General features: G+C 38.9%; 2 protein-coding genes across 5 annotated transcripts in view; one reads left to right on the top strand and one right to left on the bottom strand.

Moving 5' to 3' along the window:
• MESK2 (misexpression suppressor of KSR 2) overlaps positions 1 to 7058 on the top strand; it is a 92154-nt gene extending 85096 nt beyond the window's left edge. For 2 of the 3 annotated variants that reach the window (XM_074099715.1, XM_074099706.1), the window contains one exon: positions 2026 to 7058. In XM_074099715.1, the coding sequence (XP_073955816.1) occupies positions 2026 to 2156 (131 nt within the window). In that variant the 3' untranslated portion in view covers positions 2157 to 7058. The remainder of the gene's footprint in view (positions 1 to 2025) is intronic. The other variant, XM_074099724.1, reaches the window with a different exon arrangement.
• A 408-nt stretch (positions 7059 to 7466) lies between these two features.
• Positions 7467 to 19144, bottom strand: part of PAN3 (Poly(A) specific ribonuclease subunit PAN3) — a 38072-nt gene continuing 26394 nt past the window's right edge. For both annotated transcript variants that reach the window (XM_074099790.1, XM_074099783.1), the window contains exons 15-16: positions 18387 to 18549; positions 7467 to 17691 (exon numbers count right to left, since the gene is read on the bottom strand). In XM_074099790.1, the coding sequence (XP_073955891.1) occupies positions 17578 to 17691; positions 18387 to 18549 (277 nt within the window). In that variant the 3' untranslated portion in view covers positions 7467 to 17577. The remainder of the gene's footprint in view (positions 17692 to 18386; positions 18550 to 19144) is intronic.

Consider the following 19144-nt stretch of genomic DNA (forward strand, 5'->3'; position numbering starts at 1 on the left):
CACAAACCCATCTATCACCACCGGTTGTGTTGCTCTGAAGATGAGCTCTGGTTAGTTCGAAACGTGTCAGTGTATTGTGGTGGTGATGATAGATGGGTTTGTGTGATTTGTGTGTGTTCTTACGGTGTGGAGGTGGAGGAAGTGGAGGAAGTGCATGAACACGCATATTTTGCATAAACTTAGCTATCATAAGGTCGCGGGTGAGCAAAGAAATTATTTTAGTTCATTGATATGGACCTCCGCAAAGTAACGCCTTTACCAGTCGAGTGGGTGGTGAATTACCGCAGTATCTTAAAGCTAATTATCATAAAAAATCTTAAGCAACAAAACGGTATTGTTTTCTCGCGAAGCGTATAGTGTGTCCGTGCTTTGTCCTGTGTTGATTAATTTGTTTTGTATTCAAACGCCCTAATATTTGCTTCCGTTAATTCTTTCACCATTCGTGAGTGTATTAATTGGGAATATTCTACAAAACCCGGCGGTAAAGATTGCACATCGGTCTTCGGAAAAAGACAATTGGCTGTTCACGACGATTTCCGAACACTAGCGACCGTCCATCAATCATCATATTTATTAAGTGACGTGTACGTTTTATATCAAATAAATACTGCACCTTTATGGACTTAATTAATTTACCTCAAATTAATGTAAACAAACATGCAAACTTCGGATGTCTATAGAGAGCTGTTGCAAGTACTAGAAAAAGGATAGTTCCCTCTTTTTCCTAAAGATGCCATCGTACAATTTAAAGTTTTGGGGGGTTTCAACAACTCTTTATTTTATATTTTCATCTAAATGCGTTCGTGCTCTATTGCACCTGTACAACGACTGACAAACGAAACATAAGTAGTGTGTGACAATACTACGAAACCAAAATCGGCCGAGTCTCTTTCCAAAGACCAATGTGCAATCTTTATGGCCGGGTACTTGTAATAATTGGGTAGATCCTAGGCAAAGAAATAGTAGATTGTACAACAAGAGCATAAAACGAGCCATTTTACCCGAGACGTTCATGTAGCCGAGCCGGTACGGCGAGGGTGGATAGACACGTCGAGGGGAAAATGGGTTGAATGCTCCAGTTTTACACTCTGCTTTCCACTTCGATTGCGAGGAGATGAAATAACAACAGTGGAAACATTGTTCACTTACTACTGTACCTTTTATTTTTCATGCATTGCTAAATAATTATAAATATTCAGTTTTCTTGATTAATTTGATTGATTTTTTTAGTTTTACAGAGATGATAATTATGATTGGTTTTCCATCAAAGGACAAAACAGAATAAATTTCTTGCGTTCCGTTCAGACTAGTACACATAGACGAAGCCTCAAAATGTATTGACTATCTAGTTACAAGTTTTCTATTCATTTTCATGATGTTTCGATAGGTTTCGATTTATAATTTCTAAATCCAAAGAGGTTATGAGGCATAACTTCAAAATGGTTATTAAAATGGACTAATACATGCCTCTGTCAACTTCGAAACAGAGGTGTTTCGTGGTGTTGCTGTCTCGAGTTATTAAAATACTCGTAAAAAATTAAGAACTTTCCAGTTGTAATTGTTTTCCCATGCGACTAGATATTATCATAGCTAATATGTATGAATATTGTTTGAAAACTGGCATCTTTGATGCCGGATGCTGAATCATTATCATCCCATTCCAGCATCAATATCCCCAAATCATTATCATCCCAGCATTTATATCCCCCAGCTGGCCACAGACATCCTCTCAGACCGAGAGATTGGGAATTTCACACACACCATTAAATTTCTTCGCAACATTGTGCTAAATTTCTCACGATCTTTTCCATCGCCGTAAAGCTCGTGGTAAATTTTAAATATAATTTCGCACATGAATTTCGATAAACTCAGAGGTGTGAAATTGCGGAGGTCCATATCAATGAAGTAAATCAATTACATTGCTCACCCGCGACCTTCGCGACCTTTGCCCGCAACTTTTAGCGAAGGTCGCGGTTGAGCGGTTTGTTTTAAGTTTCTTAAACTTAACTTCTCACGACATTCCAGTGGCGCCTCTTTCTCCGACCAAAATCGTGGCTTTCCGCCGCCTTTCTGACGTCGAGCGCCGTCGCCCATGTCGCCACTCTCCAGTCATCCGCATCACCGAGAACCCAATATCGGAGGCCATCGCCTGCTAAACACCCAACAGGGAGCCTAGACAAGTGAATTTCTACCAACGGCAACGTTTAAAATAGTCTTAAGATCTGTATTAGGGCCTCCGCTAACTCGGTGTACTTGTTTTATGCTATCTAATAAGGGTCTCTCTACATCTATCGACGCGGAATCGTCAATAGCCGATAGAACAGAGCATTATGTCTTACACAATTAGAGAGAAAAAGACGTCGACGCGTCGGCAGGTGTCCGATCCGAGCCGAACCATGCCTTTTTAGCTCTTATTGCGTGGACGTAAAGGTTTTTTCTATCGGTTTTTGCCGATTGCACGTCTATAGATGTGAGGAGACCCTAATAGAGTAGCTGCGTGAAGCGGACGAGCGAGCTGCCCTATAAGATGACATGAAACACGCTCCGTGCACCCTCGCGAGTTAGCGGAGGCCCTTCGAGAGGATATACACCCATCTTCTAATGGATGAAAAGTAATTTACGTATATCAAATTCAGTCTGTTAAAAATATGTTACGAGCTGGTTTCGCTGTATATTATTTTATATTTACAAAAAAAAGTGGTTTGAATTTGACAAGACATTTTTTAGGTAACTGGCAATACTTTTTATTCATACCTACTAAATTTACTATAAAATGTTTTTCATCCGTTAAACAGATGAGTGAAGGTCGTTCTTAAATGGATACTCTACTAAAAGCATTGATGTTTTGAGAATTGATATACACCAACGAAATGTTAGAGCGTTTTCAGATTATCCGATCCGATATCGGATCGGATAATCTGAAAACACTCTTAAGAATCGCGCGGAATTTTGCTAACAAAGTAGCGTTTGTAGAAATAGGAATGCTTCGAAGGGTTTGGCACTTGTCTAGGCCCGCAGGCTCGCGGCAAGAGGAGCGCATACACTCAATATTAATTTTAGATTTAATTTTAAGATAACACAAGATTAATGCGGTCGCGTTGCTGGTCCAACGTGCTTGTAACATATAAAGTAAATTCATTCTTTTGAGAAAAATTTACACCTGAAAGTTCAATTTGTCTTCGATTCCCCCTTTCATGGAAGAAAATAGATCCGATTTGAACACTGGAGCGGTTAATAAAAAGTGGTACCAGAGTAAGCAACGCCTTTGTTAGTTTGGTATTTACTTAATCCCCTCACATGCGGGAACTAAAAATATACTAAGTACATTAAAGTCTCACCTCGTCACTGCTTTGAAAAAATCTCCTATCTAAAATCAATACGTCAACAAAAATGAACCTTGACGTAATGTTCATAAAGTTCACTCGGAAAAATTATCTACTTTGAGGTAGGAGTTTTTTTTAAACTGACGATCTGTCATAAGCACAAATTCAGCTGATTTAAATAAAAATAAAAACATAGCTGTAAATTTAGCGCGGATCCGCGTCTTAAGCGTACCAGGGGTTAAGTCTATCTTTTCGACGGCCATATTGCGAATTTATTGCAATATTGACATTTAATGGTAATCTGCAACTTTGCGCATCTGTATCTGCCTATGGAAAACTTTTTAATATGGACGATGATTTTATTTTGAGTGTATGTGCTCATGGTATGCTTGAGCCAACCTTGTTTTAGCTTGCTTTTTTTCACTTGTGAACAAAACTTCAACGCCGATATTCGACGGCGTTTTTATAGGCGATTATGAACAGTGTACATTGTAAGTTTGTATTTAGTTTTATTTTAAACACCGTGAATTTTAACAGTACCTGTGGCCGCTGGTTCGTATACAGTGAAGCTGTAAGGACGTAATCACAATTTGTTAACCTTAAGGGCTTACAACGGAACCAAAGAGTAAATGTAGGTAAGTGTACATATCTGTGTGGGCACGGAAATGTATTTTATATTCCGGTATTAGGGATAAGACACGCGAGCCACCGGGGTCTGGCCTATAGAGCATACTGTTCAACTTATATCAATGTATGATGTTCTAACGTATAGAGGAATAGAAACACTAATTGATTTGCTGTACCTAATTAGTCATTGAATATTTTGTTGTTAGGTTGTGTCCATGCACGTTGCGTTAGTGTGGGTAACGCACACACTTTAATATCTAGTTATTGCTTTCAGTCTTAATAAAAATCCTCTATACGTTAGTGCAGTTATAATTTTAAGGTAAACTTTACATGTACGTTTACTATCGAGCATTTAATAAAGTACCTATTGTAGTGTTCAGCCGACACCTTTAAAATCATTTCGCGTCGCGCCGGTCTTTGATAGAGGGTAGTGGATTGCAAGTACAAGCTGTCTCGTTCGTACGTACAGTATGTATAGAAACGGTATAATATTTATATACGTATACAGTATGTATCAGAGCGAAAGGCAAAGAAAGAGACCCATTAATGTTTAGACCACAAATATGAGTATGGTGTCTGTCTGGCTTATGGAATTTAGCATCTTTTTGTGGTAGTGAAAAAAATAAAAAAACTGTCAAGAGCGTGTCGGACACGCCTGAAATAGGGTTCCGTAACCATTACGAAAAAAATAGTAATATTTTTCAAAGGATTTCGTATTTTATACGGAATCTTCCATGTTTAGGTATATTTTACACCTTAGGCTGCTATTTACTCTTAAACTACTAATAATTCTCATGCAAACTTAGCCGGTATAGTTTTCCTTGAAATTTTGATATACTTACTACCATCCTGAATTTTTTCAAATTTTTCTACTCACCGGTTTAGATTTTAGAGGGGGGAGGGTGGGACGCTCGATTTTAATGAAAATTTGCACTTTACAGTTGAATATTTCGCAAACATATCACTGAATCGAAAAATCGTCTTAACATACCCCTAATGGTTTCAAAAGATCTATCCAACGATACCCCACACTATAGGGTTGGATGAGAAAAAAAAATCACCTCTACTTTACGTCTACGGAAGGTACCCTAAAAAACCTTTTTTTTATTGTACCATTTTGTCGGCATAGTTTACATATATATCCGTGCAAAATTACAGCTTTCTAGCTTTGATAGTCCCTGAGCAAAGCCGCGGACGGACAGACAGACAGACATGGCGAAAAGCCATTTTGGCTCCGGAACCCTAAAAATAAACGTAGTGCGGTCATAGTTGAAATTGCAGTAATCTGAGATGTATTGGTTTTGATTAGTTTGTTTACTTACGTTAATAAACAGCGTCATACTGCTTCTACAGGATGTTACAAGAATCTTTAACCGACTGCAAATAAGAGGACCTAGTCAAGCAACAAAGTTAATAAAAAGTTTTTTATTACAACATACTCCACTTTACCATCAACCAGTACCAGCTTTGCCTTTTGTTCTGTTACATACTGTATATTGACCTACATTGAAGTATTAAAAGATTAAGTACTTTTGCATGAAAACGAATAGTAATCAATAACTGTCTTCCCTGTCTATTATAAAGTTTAGGATTTATCTGTACTTTGACTAACTTGCATGTTATATAGAGCAGGAAAGAAAATCATCGTTCTGCTCATGACGAGGAAACAGAATAGGCGTGAGTACCAGGGTGAAATCTTTTCTGAATCAATCACTCTCGCGCGTGTCTAAAACGTGTCGATGGCACGATTAAAAAACTGTTACTTTTTGTGTCCTACTGTACGTACGTCTATGAATGCAGCTGACTTGCCTCGCACTACGGATAAAGTGAGGAAAAAACGTCGGGGGCTCGCCAGAGCCTAGCTGGGTGCTAAGTTTAAGACCAAGATAAGATTTTTTGAGAGCGATTATTTAATGAAAATGGCGTTTTGGAAGATTTTTATTTGCGTTTTTTGTAACATAAATATATATGTACCTAAATCAAGTTATATTTTGTACTGCGTTTATTTTGAAAGCTTGTAATATCGAAGTGTTGTGATCAATTGTGTCTGATATTGTTTGAATTTTTTAATTAAGTTAATCAGTATTAAATTGAGATAAGATAGTTTTAATTGTTTATATTATTGTTCGAATCACTCACTGCTTTAACTATAAAATGTTTAATATAGAGCAAATCGCTTGTACCATTGAAATTTATATCATTATGTTAAGAATGTGATGTGTCTAGTAGCATCTCAACCGCTGGGCCGCCGGGAAACCGCTATTCGTGTTTAGCAGGCGTCAGTCCAGCAGTAGAGGAGTTGGAAGCCATCTGCAATCCGTACCTAAGTGTATGTTGTCCAATGTAGAATCTCAGCCAGCTTTAGTGAGGAGGGTTGAATGGATATACTCGAATACCTAATGGAAAACATATTTTTTCGCAGGATCTACATTAAATAATTTAAAAGTACGTTTAAAATGAAACAATTTATACCTACAGAATGGCTTTAAAATATGTTTTATGTTAGCTAGACGTGGAAATCAAACGAATGGAGATTATCGAAGCAGGGGAAGGATTTATCTTCGTAGCTAGGATAGTGTATTGATCTGTAGTTAGATCTCAATAGTAGGCGACCCTGTTTGATCTGTGCGTACGTTGTCGACACGTCGCAAGCGCACGCCGAAGGTCCTATGTGCTTTGTAGAGGTACAATGAATAAACTTATGATTTATAGTTTTTAATAATCAAATAAATTTGGAAAAAAATCAGATCAGTGAAATCATAGGTCCACAAAGTGGTATATATTGGCTCCAAAAAAGTTATTCGCCGTTTTGACGCCCGCTGCTGACAATAACGTAAAAGTATTCTCTAATTGAAGCCACTCATGCGATCTTCAAACCGAGACAATAATTGAAGTATTCAGAAGTGAATCAACGACAAATGTTTATTTAGTGGGCACGTTAATTTTGATAAATCCCTACCGAATAATTACAACGGCGAATGGCTAGTTCGGAGGGCACAGTTAAATATAATTATTTAACACTTATTTAACACTGCTTGTTAAGTCAACAACTGTGTTTAAAATTGAGTGAATTTATTATGGTTCTAATAAAAAGTGATTTTACAAGGACGTAATGTTTTTTATTTCGATTAATTTTCAAACCCTGTCTTGCTGAGCAGTATTAGAACCTCGTATAATCATCATTATTTCTTCCCACTGCAGTACATAGAAGGAAGAGGTACCTATAGTTAGTGCCATGAGAGTTGAAGCGAATGATTGATTACACACACAGCTACAAAAACAACTAATCGGACAAAAGGAGAATGAATTGAGGATGAATTTGAATGAATGAGTAAATGTCACAACCCTGCTGTCATTACACGACATGTTGTATCTCTTGTGTGTAATCATTCACTTCAACTCTCGTGGCACTACCTATACTTATATTTGTTTTCAAGTTTCTACTGCAGTACAGTACCAGGCAGAACTTACCGACTGACAAGAAGCTAATAGTTGAACAAACAATAAAACAAACGATAATTTCAAAACTTTTTATTTGTTAGAAAAAAATATACACTTACAATTATCTCAAAATATTTCCTTCTCAAGTTCAATGGCTCCCGAAACAATAAATCATAGTGGCCACCATTACATAGATCTGAATTTGAAACGCTTAGCTGTAGGAAGATGGAAATAACAAAACAAATAAATATGACTGGGGAGGGGACCAGTTTCGTCGCGAATCAACATGGAAAATAAAAAAAGACGTATTTTAGCACTTGTTATGTGCACATATACATACATGGCAGACAGTAATTCTACTTACAGCCGCCATCAGATATTTCGGAGCAGCCAAGGTGATCACAAATATCGAAACAAATACTTTTTCATCACACTTGCTCGTAAACAGTGTCGTAACATGCAGGCTACCTTGGTTGCAACCCCCCAAATAAAACCCTCGACCTTAATGTGCTTCTCATGAAGCCCGTGGTCGGTAAATGAGTCATTGCCCATACTAATTTTCATGTCATGAAGCCCAAGGTCGGTAAATGAGTGTGATACTGCATGGCGTGCCGGAGCGCGGCGCGCGCTGGTCGCGCGCATGGTCAGGCTGGGGTAGGGCGGCGCGGAGGCTGGCGCTGCCAAGAGCGTAGTCAGCGGTATCGGCAATTTTTGAAAAAATATTAGTTTTTCTTTTAAAAATATACAATTTTACTCGCAAATGTGATGAAAAACATTGTATATCGCACGGGCGGTACTAGAATTACGAACATCGACTCATTAAAACCCTCAGTCTTCGACTTCGGGCTTCTAATAGACTCTCGTTCGTAATTCCTTGTTTACCGCCCTTAAGACACAATGTACTATAATAATAGAGTGCATGTGCTGATTGACCACCTTGGCCGCTCCGAAATATCAGAGCGACTGTACAACAGAATCTGTATTAGAATACGACATACCTCTGTTATGAAACTCATATGTATTTAGTCGATGCCTGTCCTTGTACCATCAGCCAAATAAGTGGTCTACCAATTTTTAAACAAGTTCCTATCAAATGAATATGTCGCTAAAGTAGAACTTTCAAGTTGACAGACACGTCTATTGGCATTATTGTTTTATGACATGCAAAGGATTATCAACTTTAGGGTGGTAGACCACATATTTGGCTGATGGGTGAACTAAATTATTCGTTACTAGTTACTTTTAACAGGTGCGTTCGAATCGCTATTAACTTAGCTACCCATAATTAAACTCGTGAAAAGAACTGCAAGAGTTACTACACTTCTATCTATAGCTCACTCTTATATGACCAAGTTATAATTAAACTCAATAGGCTATTTGGCACCACGATCAATTTATAGGTAATTGGCTAGAAGCCCGACCTGCAGTAGAACCTTTTCACAATAATCATCCCAGAGGCTTCTTTGATGAAAACAATGATGGCTTACTGAAACAAGATACTGCAGGTCGCAATTACGCCGGTTTATTACATACATACTTTATATGTACTATAATCAAATTGGTCCCGGGCATTACAGCCACGAGCGCACTGTTTGTTGCCTTAATAAATTCTGGAGCATCAACTCATCTCCTTCGTTTTAAAAATAAAACTTGAATTTCGCATCCTCCTTCGCATTAAAAAAAACTTTATAAGCTGATTTTGTGTTAAAACTGAACAACGGCGTCTCTACGGTATATAATTAGGTATATCAAAGCTACTAAAAATCTAATTATTCGGTTTGAAAACTCAATTCAATTATTGAAAGTATAACTCCATCGATACTATCGATTATTGCGCCTACGTCGTGGTTAGAAAAGACTATTAGCGAACGTTTAAGGGAAAACCAGTACGTTATGAGGGCTATCGTTTTTTGTCTTTCTAGATGGCGCCACTGTTGCGTGAGGTTTTTAAGTGAGGCTTTCAAAGTCTGTTATTACAACCGTGAAAACAAAGTTTATATTAAAATCATATTCAATACACCTTAAAACGGTACCATAAAATATCGCGCAACCACAGTGTTGCGTAGTCCCGTTTTGTTCGGAAAAAAAGGGAGGACAAAAGTTTCCGAAAGACAAAACTGTCTCAAAACACAGACATTCATTGCCCCGTAACGCATAATTGCCATAATTAATTTTAGGCAATGCAAAATATTCACAAAATTATTCTAATTATAAATAAACCCGCGTAGCTCACCCAAAAACTATGAGATTTGGCATTTCGGAGACCTCACGCTACACTAGCGCCTCTAGCGGCGAATTCATACGCGATAGCCCTCATTAGCTTAGTATTGTGGTGTACAATAAAGTCATTCCAATGGTGTCAAATACTCTATTCATATGATACGTGACATGCTGCTTCAGAAACGATTTATTAATTGAATTATCGGGAAGCTAAATCTATACGAATTTGCCACAACAGACTTTATAGTGGTATCGACACGCAGAAGCATTTACATAGTTATATTTGCTTCTTTTTCGTTTGTATGCGTTCTGCGGCCACCGGACGGCTTCATCTGTTAAAGCTAAGAACTGTACAGTCGCCATCATCAGATGATGGCGAAGGATGGATGATCAGATTTCGGAGCGGCCATGGTGGTCAAAAATATCGGCACATGCACTCAGATCAAATAAAAAGTAAAGATGGAGCGCGGTGAAACGCCCGGTGAGGCCGGTTTTATAAACATGTGTGCGTAGGCCGGTGTTGCCATAATAATTCTTAGTACCCTGATACTACAAAAATATCGTTACCGTTGAATAAAGTTTTTATAGCGTTTAAATTACTCTCACACTTTGATACCGTTACTACAATAAAAAACGTCGATAAACTTTTACAAGAACCAAATAACTACGTTGCGTGTCACTTTCTCACGTTTTAAGCCGTGTTAATAAAGAATAGAATTAATAAAAAAAGATTATATTACATAGGCGGCTTTTACCCAATACCTAATAGGGTAACTACAATATTATAATGGCAACACTAGTGTTGACGTTTTATTTTAAGTAATAAGGTTTTGGTGTAGTTTAGTTGCAAGTGTGTGCGTGCCACTCTGTTAGCACACGGATTGGTGTAGTTTGACCGGCCTCACTTCGTTGTTCGCAGCGCCCTATCTTTAGTTTTTATTTGATCTGAGCATATGCATTCTATTATTAAGTAATTAGAGTTCATGTATCAATATTTTTGACCACCTTTGCCGCTCCGAAATATCTGATGGCGATTGTACCTATATTGATATCAAAACTAACGGCGAATCGAACGCAGCGCATATAAGATAACATCGCAAGTAGTTGACGCTCTTTACGCTGAAGATTGAGTGATTCAACCATTCCGATCAACAAATGTTTTGTTCTGACTATTGGTTGAGGAAGTTTAGTGGGATACTGAACTATACAGGGTGTAACATTTAGATCGGTCAGTATGGGAAAGCCTGAAACTATAAGTCATCCATTTTAGTAAAAAGAAAAACTGCATTCATACATTTAAAAAAACTTTTACTCAGCTCGGGAATCGAACCAGAACGTTTCAAAAAACAAAAGTAAAAAGAAATACAACACATTTTATCAATTCTAGATATCGTGTTTCAGAGTAAAATGTATTTCTAATGGCCTACACTATCGTTATCCAAACAGAACCGGGTCCGATTCCCGAACTAAGTTCAAGTTTTTTTTTAAATGTATGGTGCAGTTTTTCTTGTTACTAAAATTGATGACATGGTTCCTAAGAACAGATCTCCGTATGTCTTATAGTTTCAAACTTTCCCATACTGACCGATTAAAATGTTACACTCTGTATTTACTCGACTACGGCAAAGCCAAAGGAAGAGTAATGATTTTAGCAGTCTATGTATGTTTGTATTTACGTATTTTACGTCTGCTTTTACTAAGGCCTTTAAACTTAGCAACGCAATAAACTGTATCTAATTAAGCATAACAAGATAGCTAAAATGCATTGAGCTCAAAATGCGCCAACTGCCAACCGTATAATTTAATTAAAAAAAAACTGACAATGTAAACAAAAAATAAACATGGCAAAATAAACAAAAGAAAACTTACAGTAGGTTGTGCACGCTCGCAGCGGTGCCAGTCGTATCAGTATAAATAATTTATTGCTATTCGTTTATTAACATTATGATAATATTGATCTCTCTAATCGATACACCGCACCGCCGCAGAGCTAGCGAAAATGGTGGAATCCCGTCACTCTTATTTAAAGACAAATCGCGAATACGACCTCATCCTACAATTCATTTGAACCGAAGAAAAACCAGAAAGGTCTTCTGTTCCCAATTAGATCGACATACCGACCTACGGGCCAACTTATCCATACATTCAATCAAATTCGCAAAGCAAGCAATATTTTCGCTTTAGCGATTATTCTCACGAGATCCCACCAAGACACGTTCAAATTCAGATCTATGTGACGTCACATTAACGTTAGAAACGCGTATCGCGCATTATACCTAAAGAGGACCAGATCTAACCTAACGCAACGCGCGATTATCAAGGCTGCTTCATCACCAGAGATGCGCAGGTGTAGCTATGAAGGGTGACACTCTTTCCCGGCACGGATAATACCGACATGGAAATACCGACCCTGTTTTTCGTGTACACGCCCATAGACGCTCCTGTCAGTTTCTATGGGCATGTACACAAAAAACAGGGTCGGTATTTCCATGTCGGTGTTATCCGGGCCGGGAAAGAGTGTCACCCGCTATGAACGTATGTCCACCAATCAAATCATTTGATTTCATAGCCCAAGGCCGCTTGTAGACGTCCGTTGTTTTCACGACGAAATGAAGTCGCTGGACAAGTGTCCGGATTGTACACTAGACAACATTCATTGTAAGCCATACAACACCGCAAGTCCGGCAAAAAAAACGATCCGTAGTCCGGTGAAAACAACGGAAGTCTACAAGCGGCCTAATTCAGCTTAACAAAAGCTACCTCGCACAGCTCTGGTGGATAATCAGCCTAGAAGAATCCTGACACTATCAGCGATATACCCGCGCCACACTGCTCAAGTGCTCACCGCGCTGCTGCGGTGTAGCAGCTACATACGCTCTCTCGCAAACTTTCTCTCTCTTACCAGTCATGATGAGAGAAATTTATGATTGGTTTTTTTGGAGTCTTTTTGTATTTTTTTTTATTTCAACTCCTGTTACTTTTACGGGTATCCCGTGAAAACTATATCGAAAATACAAACTGACTGAATTGGATTGCTTAGTATCGACATCTTGTCTGGGTGAGCGGTTAGTTCCGAATTAATGTGACGTCTCTCGATGAGAGCGAAACATAGATGTCGCTAGTGCTGCTACTTAAGTAGCGTAGCAGAAAAAAGCAACCTGAGATATGTGTGCAAAGTAGAAATTTGTAGCTAGACTCCTGTCCACCGGTGGTGTAGGGGTTTATAGCACGCAGCACGGATTGCGGAGGACCTGGGTTTGATTCCCAGCGCTGGTCTCTTTTTCTGGTTTTTCTGTGCATCCATGTCTCAGTTTGTATTTTCGAGATAAATTTAGCATCTGTGATGACGAGCAACGTGGCCAACGCCCTCTTTCCCTCAGCAGTTCCCATACCACTCGTGTGGCGCAGGCATTACTATCAGTACCTTACGCCATTCATTACAACTGATAGTGTAAGGCGATTCATAATCATACCAACTGCCTCAACTGATCCTATATCCGTGTACACATTGAACATGAGATCCGATGCCTGGGTTATATCGTGCATTTTATAATACCAATGCATGGCGTTGAAAAGAATTATACCACAAAAAAAACAGTCCATAGGAGCGTTTTTTCAAAACTCGAACCGTCTAGCTGTATGCCATCTTAGCCGTCAAAAAATTTAAAAATTAAAATCTTAATAATAGCAAGGACCTAGTGTCTTTGGCTCTTAAATCTACTCAATAAAAAAAAACTTAATCGTCAATTTCATATAAATAAGACAAGTTTTTAATCTGTACAATAAGACACTGGCCGGTAGGATTGACAAAGTAAAAACCACGGCCGGACGATGAGAAAAACTCACGAGCATTAAGAAATCCACCATGTTCTGAATATGGCTTCCAAAATTGCACGGTATAGAACCCGAGTCAAACAAACCCACGTCTGTGTACACGGTTCCGTCATTGTTCTTGTTGTTAGTTTGGAATGTTTGTTGCGTTTTGTTCAGGCGGCTGAATGTTAACGCGCTCGCTGCCGGCAACGCGTAAATGCGTCTCGGCCGTAGTCCGACAAATATTGCAACGCATGCCTTTGCGTGAATGAGGATATTTTAATGTAATATATTAATATCGCTAGATGGCGTAAGCAGCACGAGGTCCGTTTAACGTTACTTGCTTACGATTGGCTCATTTATTATTATTGTTCCCCTTAATGGCGGCCTTAAGGCTTGGTGTCAGTCATGATGACAGTAGTTATTAACCAATTCCAAATTTGACACAAACGTGAAAGTTGTTAAACACAGACATCGCGATATGAACGCCATCTAGTGCATCAAAGAAACCCTCGTTGAAATTTATGGTCTGCGGGCAGCGAGCGCTTAACGTGTAACAATATAATATCTGGACAGTTCGGAAACTGAGGTGCCCTTTCTTTTTCTTTCTTTTAGAAAGAGACAGATGTAGCGTCGCACCTCTGTCCCGCACTAAAGATCTCTTGAAGCTACAATAGGAGCATTTGGATAATGAAATAGTAATCTCTTTTGTTTGTTTGTAACAACTTGTATTACATGAACTGTGGTTAAGTAACAGCATAATTTTAACCTCGTAAAAGCAATATCCTTACGAAAATAGCTGCTGTTGTAGTTTCAATAACAAGACATTGGATTGGATAATGTCTCAGTCTACATAATTCTTGTCTAGGTCGTTTTTCATATACGTTCGTTACCTTCAATCGGAAGAGGAACAAAATTCGCAAATACGCAGCTTCCGGAAAAGTTTCCTTTAACCACCATTCGAAGTCGTCTTTATATTGCTCATTATTAGACGATTAATTAAAACCGTGATAACATTTAGCTATAAAAAATATTTTATATCATTATCGCTCAAAGAGGAACTCCATTGCAAAGTCCTATCAATTTTAATTCAATCAAATACATTTCGAATAAAATAAAATTTGATTAGGACTTTTATCCATGTGATTTGTACTCATATAGGTTGATGCCACGTTTCACATCAAGCACAGTATGAACAGTAAGTGATCTACAAATGACGCACTGTATTACAAAAGCACGCTGCCGCACATTCACAACATGCAAATCTCTACCGGAGAGACTAGCTACTTGTTTTATACTGTGCTCGTCCATTAAAGCTGCGGCAAGCGGGGCCCAAATGTAATGCACCAATGTGACCATATCTCGTTCTCGAATGAAACGCCGATTTAACCTAACCACATACAAATAGCTTTACACAATTTACTAATGTAACTTGAATATTATTGCTTCGAGAGTAAAATGTAAGTTGAATTGCAGATATTCTGATGGATAAATACAGTGTCGCTATAATCTAAGCTACGGAGCCATGAAACCTCTTTAACGAACCTCGCGCTCGCTCTTGGGAGTTTATCGGATCTCTCGCTCGCACTTTGCAGCTTGCGAGCAGAGATTCGATAGCCTCCTAAGAGCGAGTGAGAGATTCGAAGCGTGGTTTTATAGCCCCAGAGCTCAGATAGCGACACTGGTATAATCCCCAGCACGGTTAGAACGAATAGTCAAGTCTTGTTTTGTCGCTGTATGCATCGCATTCTCACTATACGAACAAGAAGGAGACGCACTGAACGGTAAAATCAAGTCTATTTAGCCTTGTATAGGCACAGTACGGCTGCTACACATTGAAAAGGCGTTATTAAGCATTAAAAAAATCGCCAATTTCATTTTAGGCTTCGAATTAAATAGGTCATTTTTTTGAGAAATGCTCTATTATTGGTCAGCAGTGGCGTGGGGCCATAAGACTAATATGATAACCATCGGCTTGCATACATTTTGTAAGTTACGTCAGCGAAGACATGTATGCCAAAGCTTGTCTTCTCGACCACATAAATGTGCATAAATATTCGACCTTGCTTAATTTTCAGGCAAAAAATCACTTGACATCTTTAAAAATACTATTCGTGTTTAAAATAATCCGTCATAGGTAAACAGTATAAAACTATGCTTCATTTTGTAGTAGCTAAATTGGCCTGGGGGCAACTACAAAATTCGAAAATCGAAGTTCGTATCGTACCGTCCCTCTCTCTCTTATTAAATAATATAAGCGTCAGCGGGACAGCAAGAAACGAAGTTCGAATTTTGCACTTCGTAGTATGCCTGGGAAAGGATTGTTGCACCCGAAGACATACTTTTTCCTCTCTCTTCAGTTGTTTAGCAAAAATATTCACTCCACGCTACTGTTGGCCAGCTGATCCGCCATCTTGATTTTGACTTTAATTGGGGTGTGATAAAGATGCATGTACCTGAGCAGCACGCCTAACTATGCTTAAAGCGTCATTTACACTTGTAAATCGTTTGTCCATTAGCAGGTGCTTGCTACACTCACATTTGATCATAAATTACATACATATATACATTTCGTGCGCATATTAAGTACGCGTATGATACATTCTGTTCACATTTTATTGCAACAATTGCTATTTTATTACAATCGCGTTATAAGTTTATAGTTTAAGTATATTGAGATCATTTACTCGAATGATTTTGATACTTCTCGTTGCTAGTAGTGTCATTCTTATTTCAGTAAACTCTTTCCGGGTGTCGCGCGTGTAAATTTGCAGTACTTTTTAAGTATTCATTAATTAAATTAGATGGATTTATGCCAAATATCGTTAGTTAAAACTCTTCAACGATGTGACGTCTCAATTATCTTCTCCACCATACCAGACTTGATATAAGCAAGATTTAATAAATCTCAACGAACTGGCATAAAAACATCCATTTGGTCACGTCCTTTAAAATTCAAGTTTGTACAAACCCCTTCACACTTTAGATAAAAAAAACATCAGCTATTTAAGTGAATGTTCTAAGCTGATCTTTAAATGGTTAAAAATCTATATGAGACGTCTTCTTGACAGTGAGATTGTACTAATGTCAGACTTGCAGGGCTCGGTATCACATTATAAGTCGTCGGCGCCTTAAGGCCCAGACGCGTGCAGTGTATTGCTTATCAGTTTCTAGAAGAACGAATAGTAATGAGTTCTGACGCATGATACCTTATTACTTAGTCTAGTGATGTGCCAACTCGGGAAAAACAAAACCCGATTTAACTCGAGTTAAAATTCACGTACTCGGGTTGAACTAGAGTTGAGTAGCTCGAGTTAACCGGATGAAACAGAGATTTTTCAAAGTTTTTACCAATTTATTCCCTCACAATCCCACTAATAGTTAAAAAAAAAATAGAGCAGACAAACAAATGATATTTTTGTGTTTCAATTCATTCATTTTTTATATTATTTATGCAGTCTCATATGATCGGCAAAGTTCGCTTCATGTAGGTTTCATTCGGCTTTCAAACTCGAGCTGGAGAGAGTGCAACTCGAACTCGAGTCGACCATCACTAACTCAGTCCGGGTTATTATTAATAATTACTTCTCCTATCGTCGAGGGGACACGTTCGACATTAATACAGCGCCCCCTAGCTATACTTCAACCAAATTCGGTGCGAAGGAGTTGGTACAAACAGTAACATTCCAATGTTGGTTGAGAAACAATCTCACACCGCAAGATGCAGCGAGAATCCTTATAATTCGCCGTCCAAACAACACTAGCCGTGGTGGTGCACAGTTCCACTTCCACTTTAGGGCTGCCGCTAAATCGCGCGGGTGCACTTCGCGGGCGCGGCTGCAGGCACAATCCTATGCACGCGACGCGCGCAGTTAGCGCTGCTCACACTATTGTTCAACAGGCGGCCACCCGCGCCGTGCAAACCGCGTCAGCTAGCGTAGGCCTTTGACGTCACGGCGAATTATAAAGGTGCGGACATACTACTTAAAACCCGACGCCGCGCCACGCTTGCACACGCCCAACGCGTGTCAGTACTAATCAGTCCCATATATTGATGGTCAGATGCAGATAGAAACATGCGTCGAAGGTGGCGTGGCGTCGCTTTTTAACGGTATGTTTCCACCTTCAGCGTCCATTGGATGCGGTGAACGAGCTAGTGTGAACCCGAGGCCTGGGTGACCTCTTCGAAGGACTGTTCGAGGCAATGTTTGAGTTCCGCGTAGGACACGACGAGCATGCTCTGCTCGTCGCGCGACATCAGCTCCACCTATGGGGGAAAATGGGCATTACTAAGACAAAATAAAAATAACATACTTAAATATTTGAAATAGACGTTATAATATTTTTTATTATTCCAGACTTAATTAAATAATTAATTAAAGAATGTCTGTTTATTAATTAATAATTTAGAATTCGAAATTTTGGAGTTATAAAATTAATACACACACACAAACATCACGCCTATATTCCCAAATGGGGTAGGCAGAGCACACGAAACGTTACCGCTTCGGAGCCATTTTAGCAATTTTAGGTTTTAAGTTTGACAAAAAACAGTGCAATAGTGACAGGTTGCTAGCCTGTCGCCTTTAGTATACCTTAACCTATATCCTCAGTCGCCTCTTACGACATCCACGGAAGAAATGGAGAGGTGAAATTCTAACCCGACACCATACGGGTAAAATTAATCATTTCGGAAATTTGAGTTTTAATCAAACTAGTTTGCTTATGTCTTCCGGAACTCCAAAGAGAAGATCAGTTTTCGTTTTCTCTCTCACATAAATCTTCAGGAAAACGAAAACGAGTGTCGAGCGACATTCCTGGCCCTATATTACGAAGTGCAAAATTAGAACTTCGTATCATGCTGTCCCGCTGACGCTTATATTATTTAATACGAGAGTGAAAGGGACGGTACGATACGAACTTCGATTTTCGAATTACGTAGTAGCCCCTCAGTAACTGTACCCGGTTATTGGTGCCTCCGTCCAGTTGGTTCAGGCAATGGGACAAATGGGCGTAGTCCAGCCACGGCCGGCCGTCCGCGCCCACCGAGTGGAACAAGTAGTCCCGGAACAGCTTCAGCATGTAGCGGTCGCCGGTTTCGGACCAGGACGCGTCCATGTTCAGTCTGTGCAAAACACAAGATTCCATAAGTATACATCGGATACATAGACGAAATATGTTTTAGGTAAAAAAATAATTTTTAATGCAAGCTTTTTTTGCTGACTGTACTTTTAGTTGACTGTACTTGTATTGTAACCTAACCTAAACTACATTTGCATACCAAATTTCAAGTAGATGCCACTAACCGTTGAAGAGTTCCGTGGTTCTGTCCTGTCAAGACGATCCTGGCCAGATTACGGACACTACCAGATTATTGTATTGTCATGCAATTTACATAAGTATACTCCAACTACTGGAAGTTGGTCGAATTTAACTTGCAAGATTTTATTACAGACAGACAGACAGCGGGACGGGTCCACATCGGCTCGCATACTTATCAAAAGTCCGAATGTAATGTTTGCCCGAATGATCGTTTGTCATAACTCTTTTTTCTCTGAATCCAATAATTACTCAGAATTTTTATAAAACAAACCTAACCTATACCTAGTATTCTATAGGCTGACCATTTAAAAATTTCAGAAATTTTAAGATTTCAATGGGGAAAAAATATGACAAACGATGATTCGGACAAAAACTACGGTATGACTTGCGAAGAGTAT

The sequence above is a fragment of the Choristoneura fumiferana genome, chromosome Z, assembly GCF_025370935.1.
Source record: "Choristoneura fumiferana chromosome Z, NRCan_CFum_1, whole genome shotgun sequence".
Lineage (NCBI taxonomy): Eukaryota > Metazoa > Arthropoda > Insecta > Lepidoptera > Tortricidae > Choristoneura > Choristoneura fumiferana.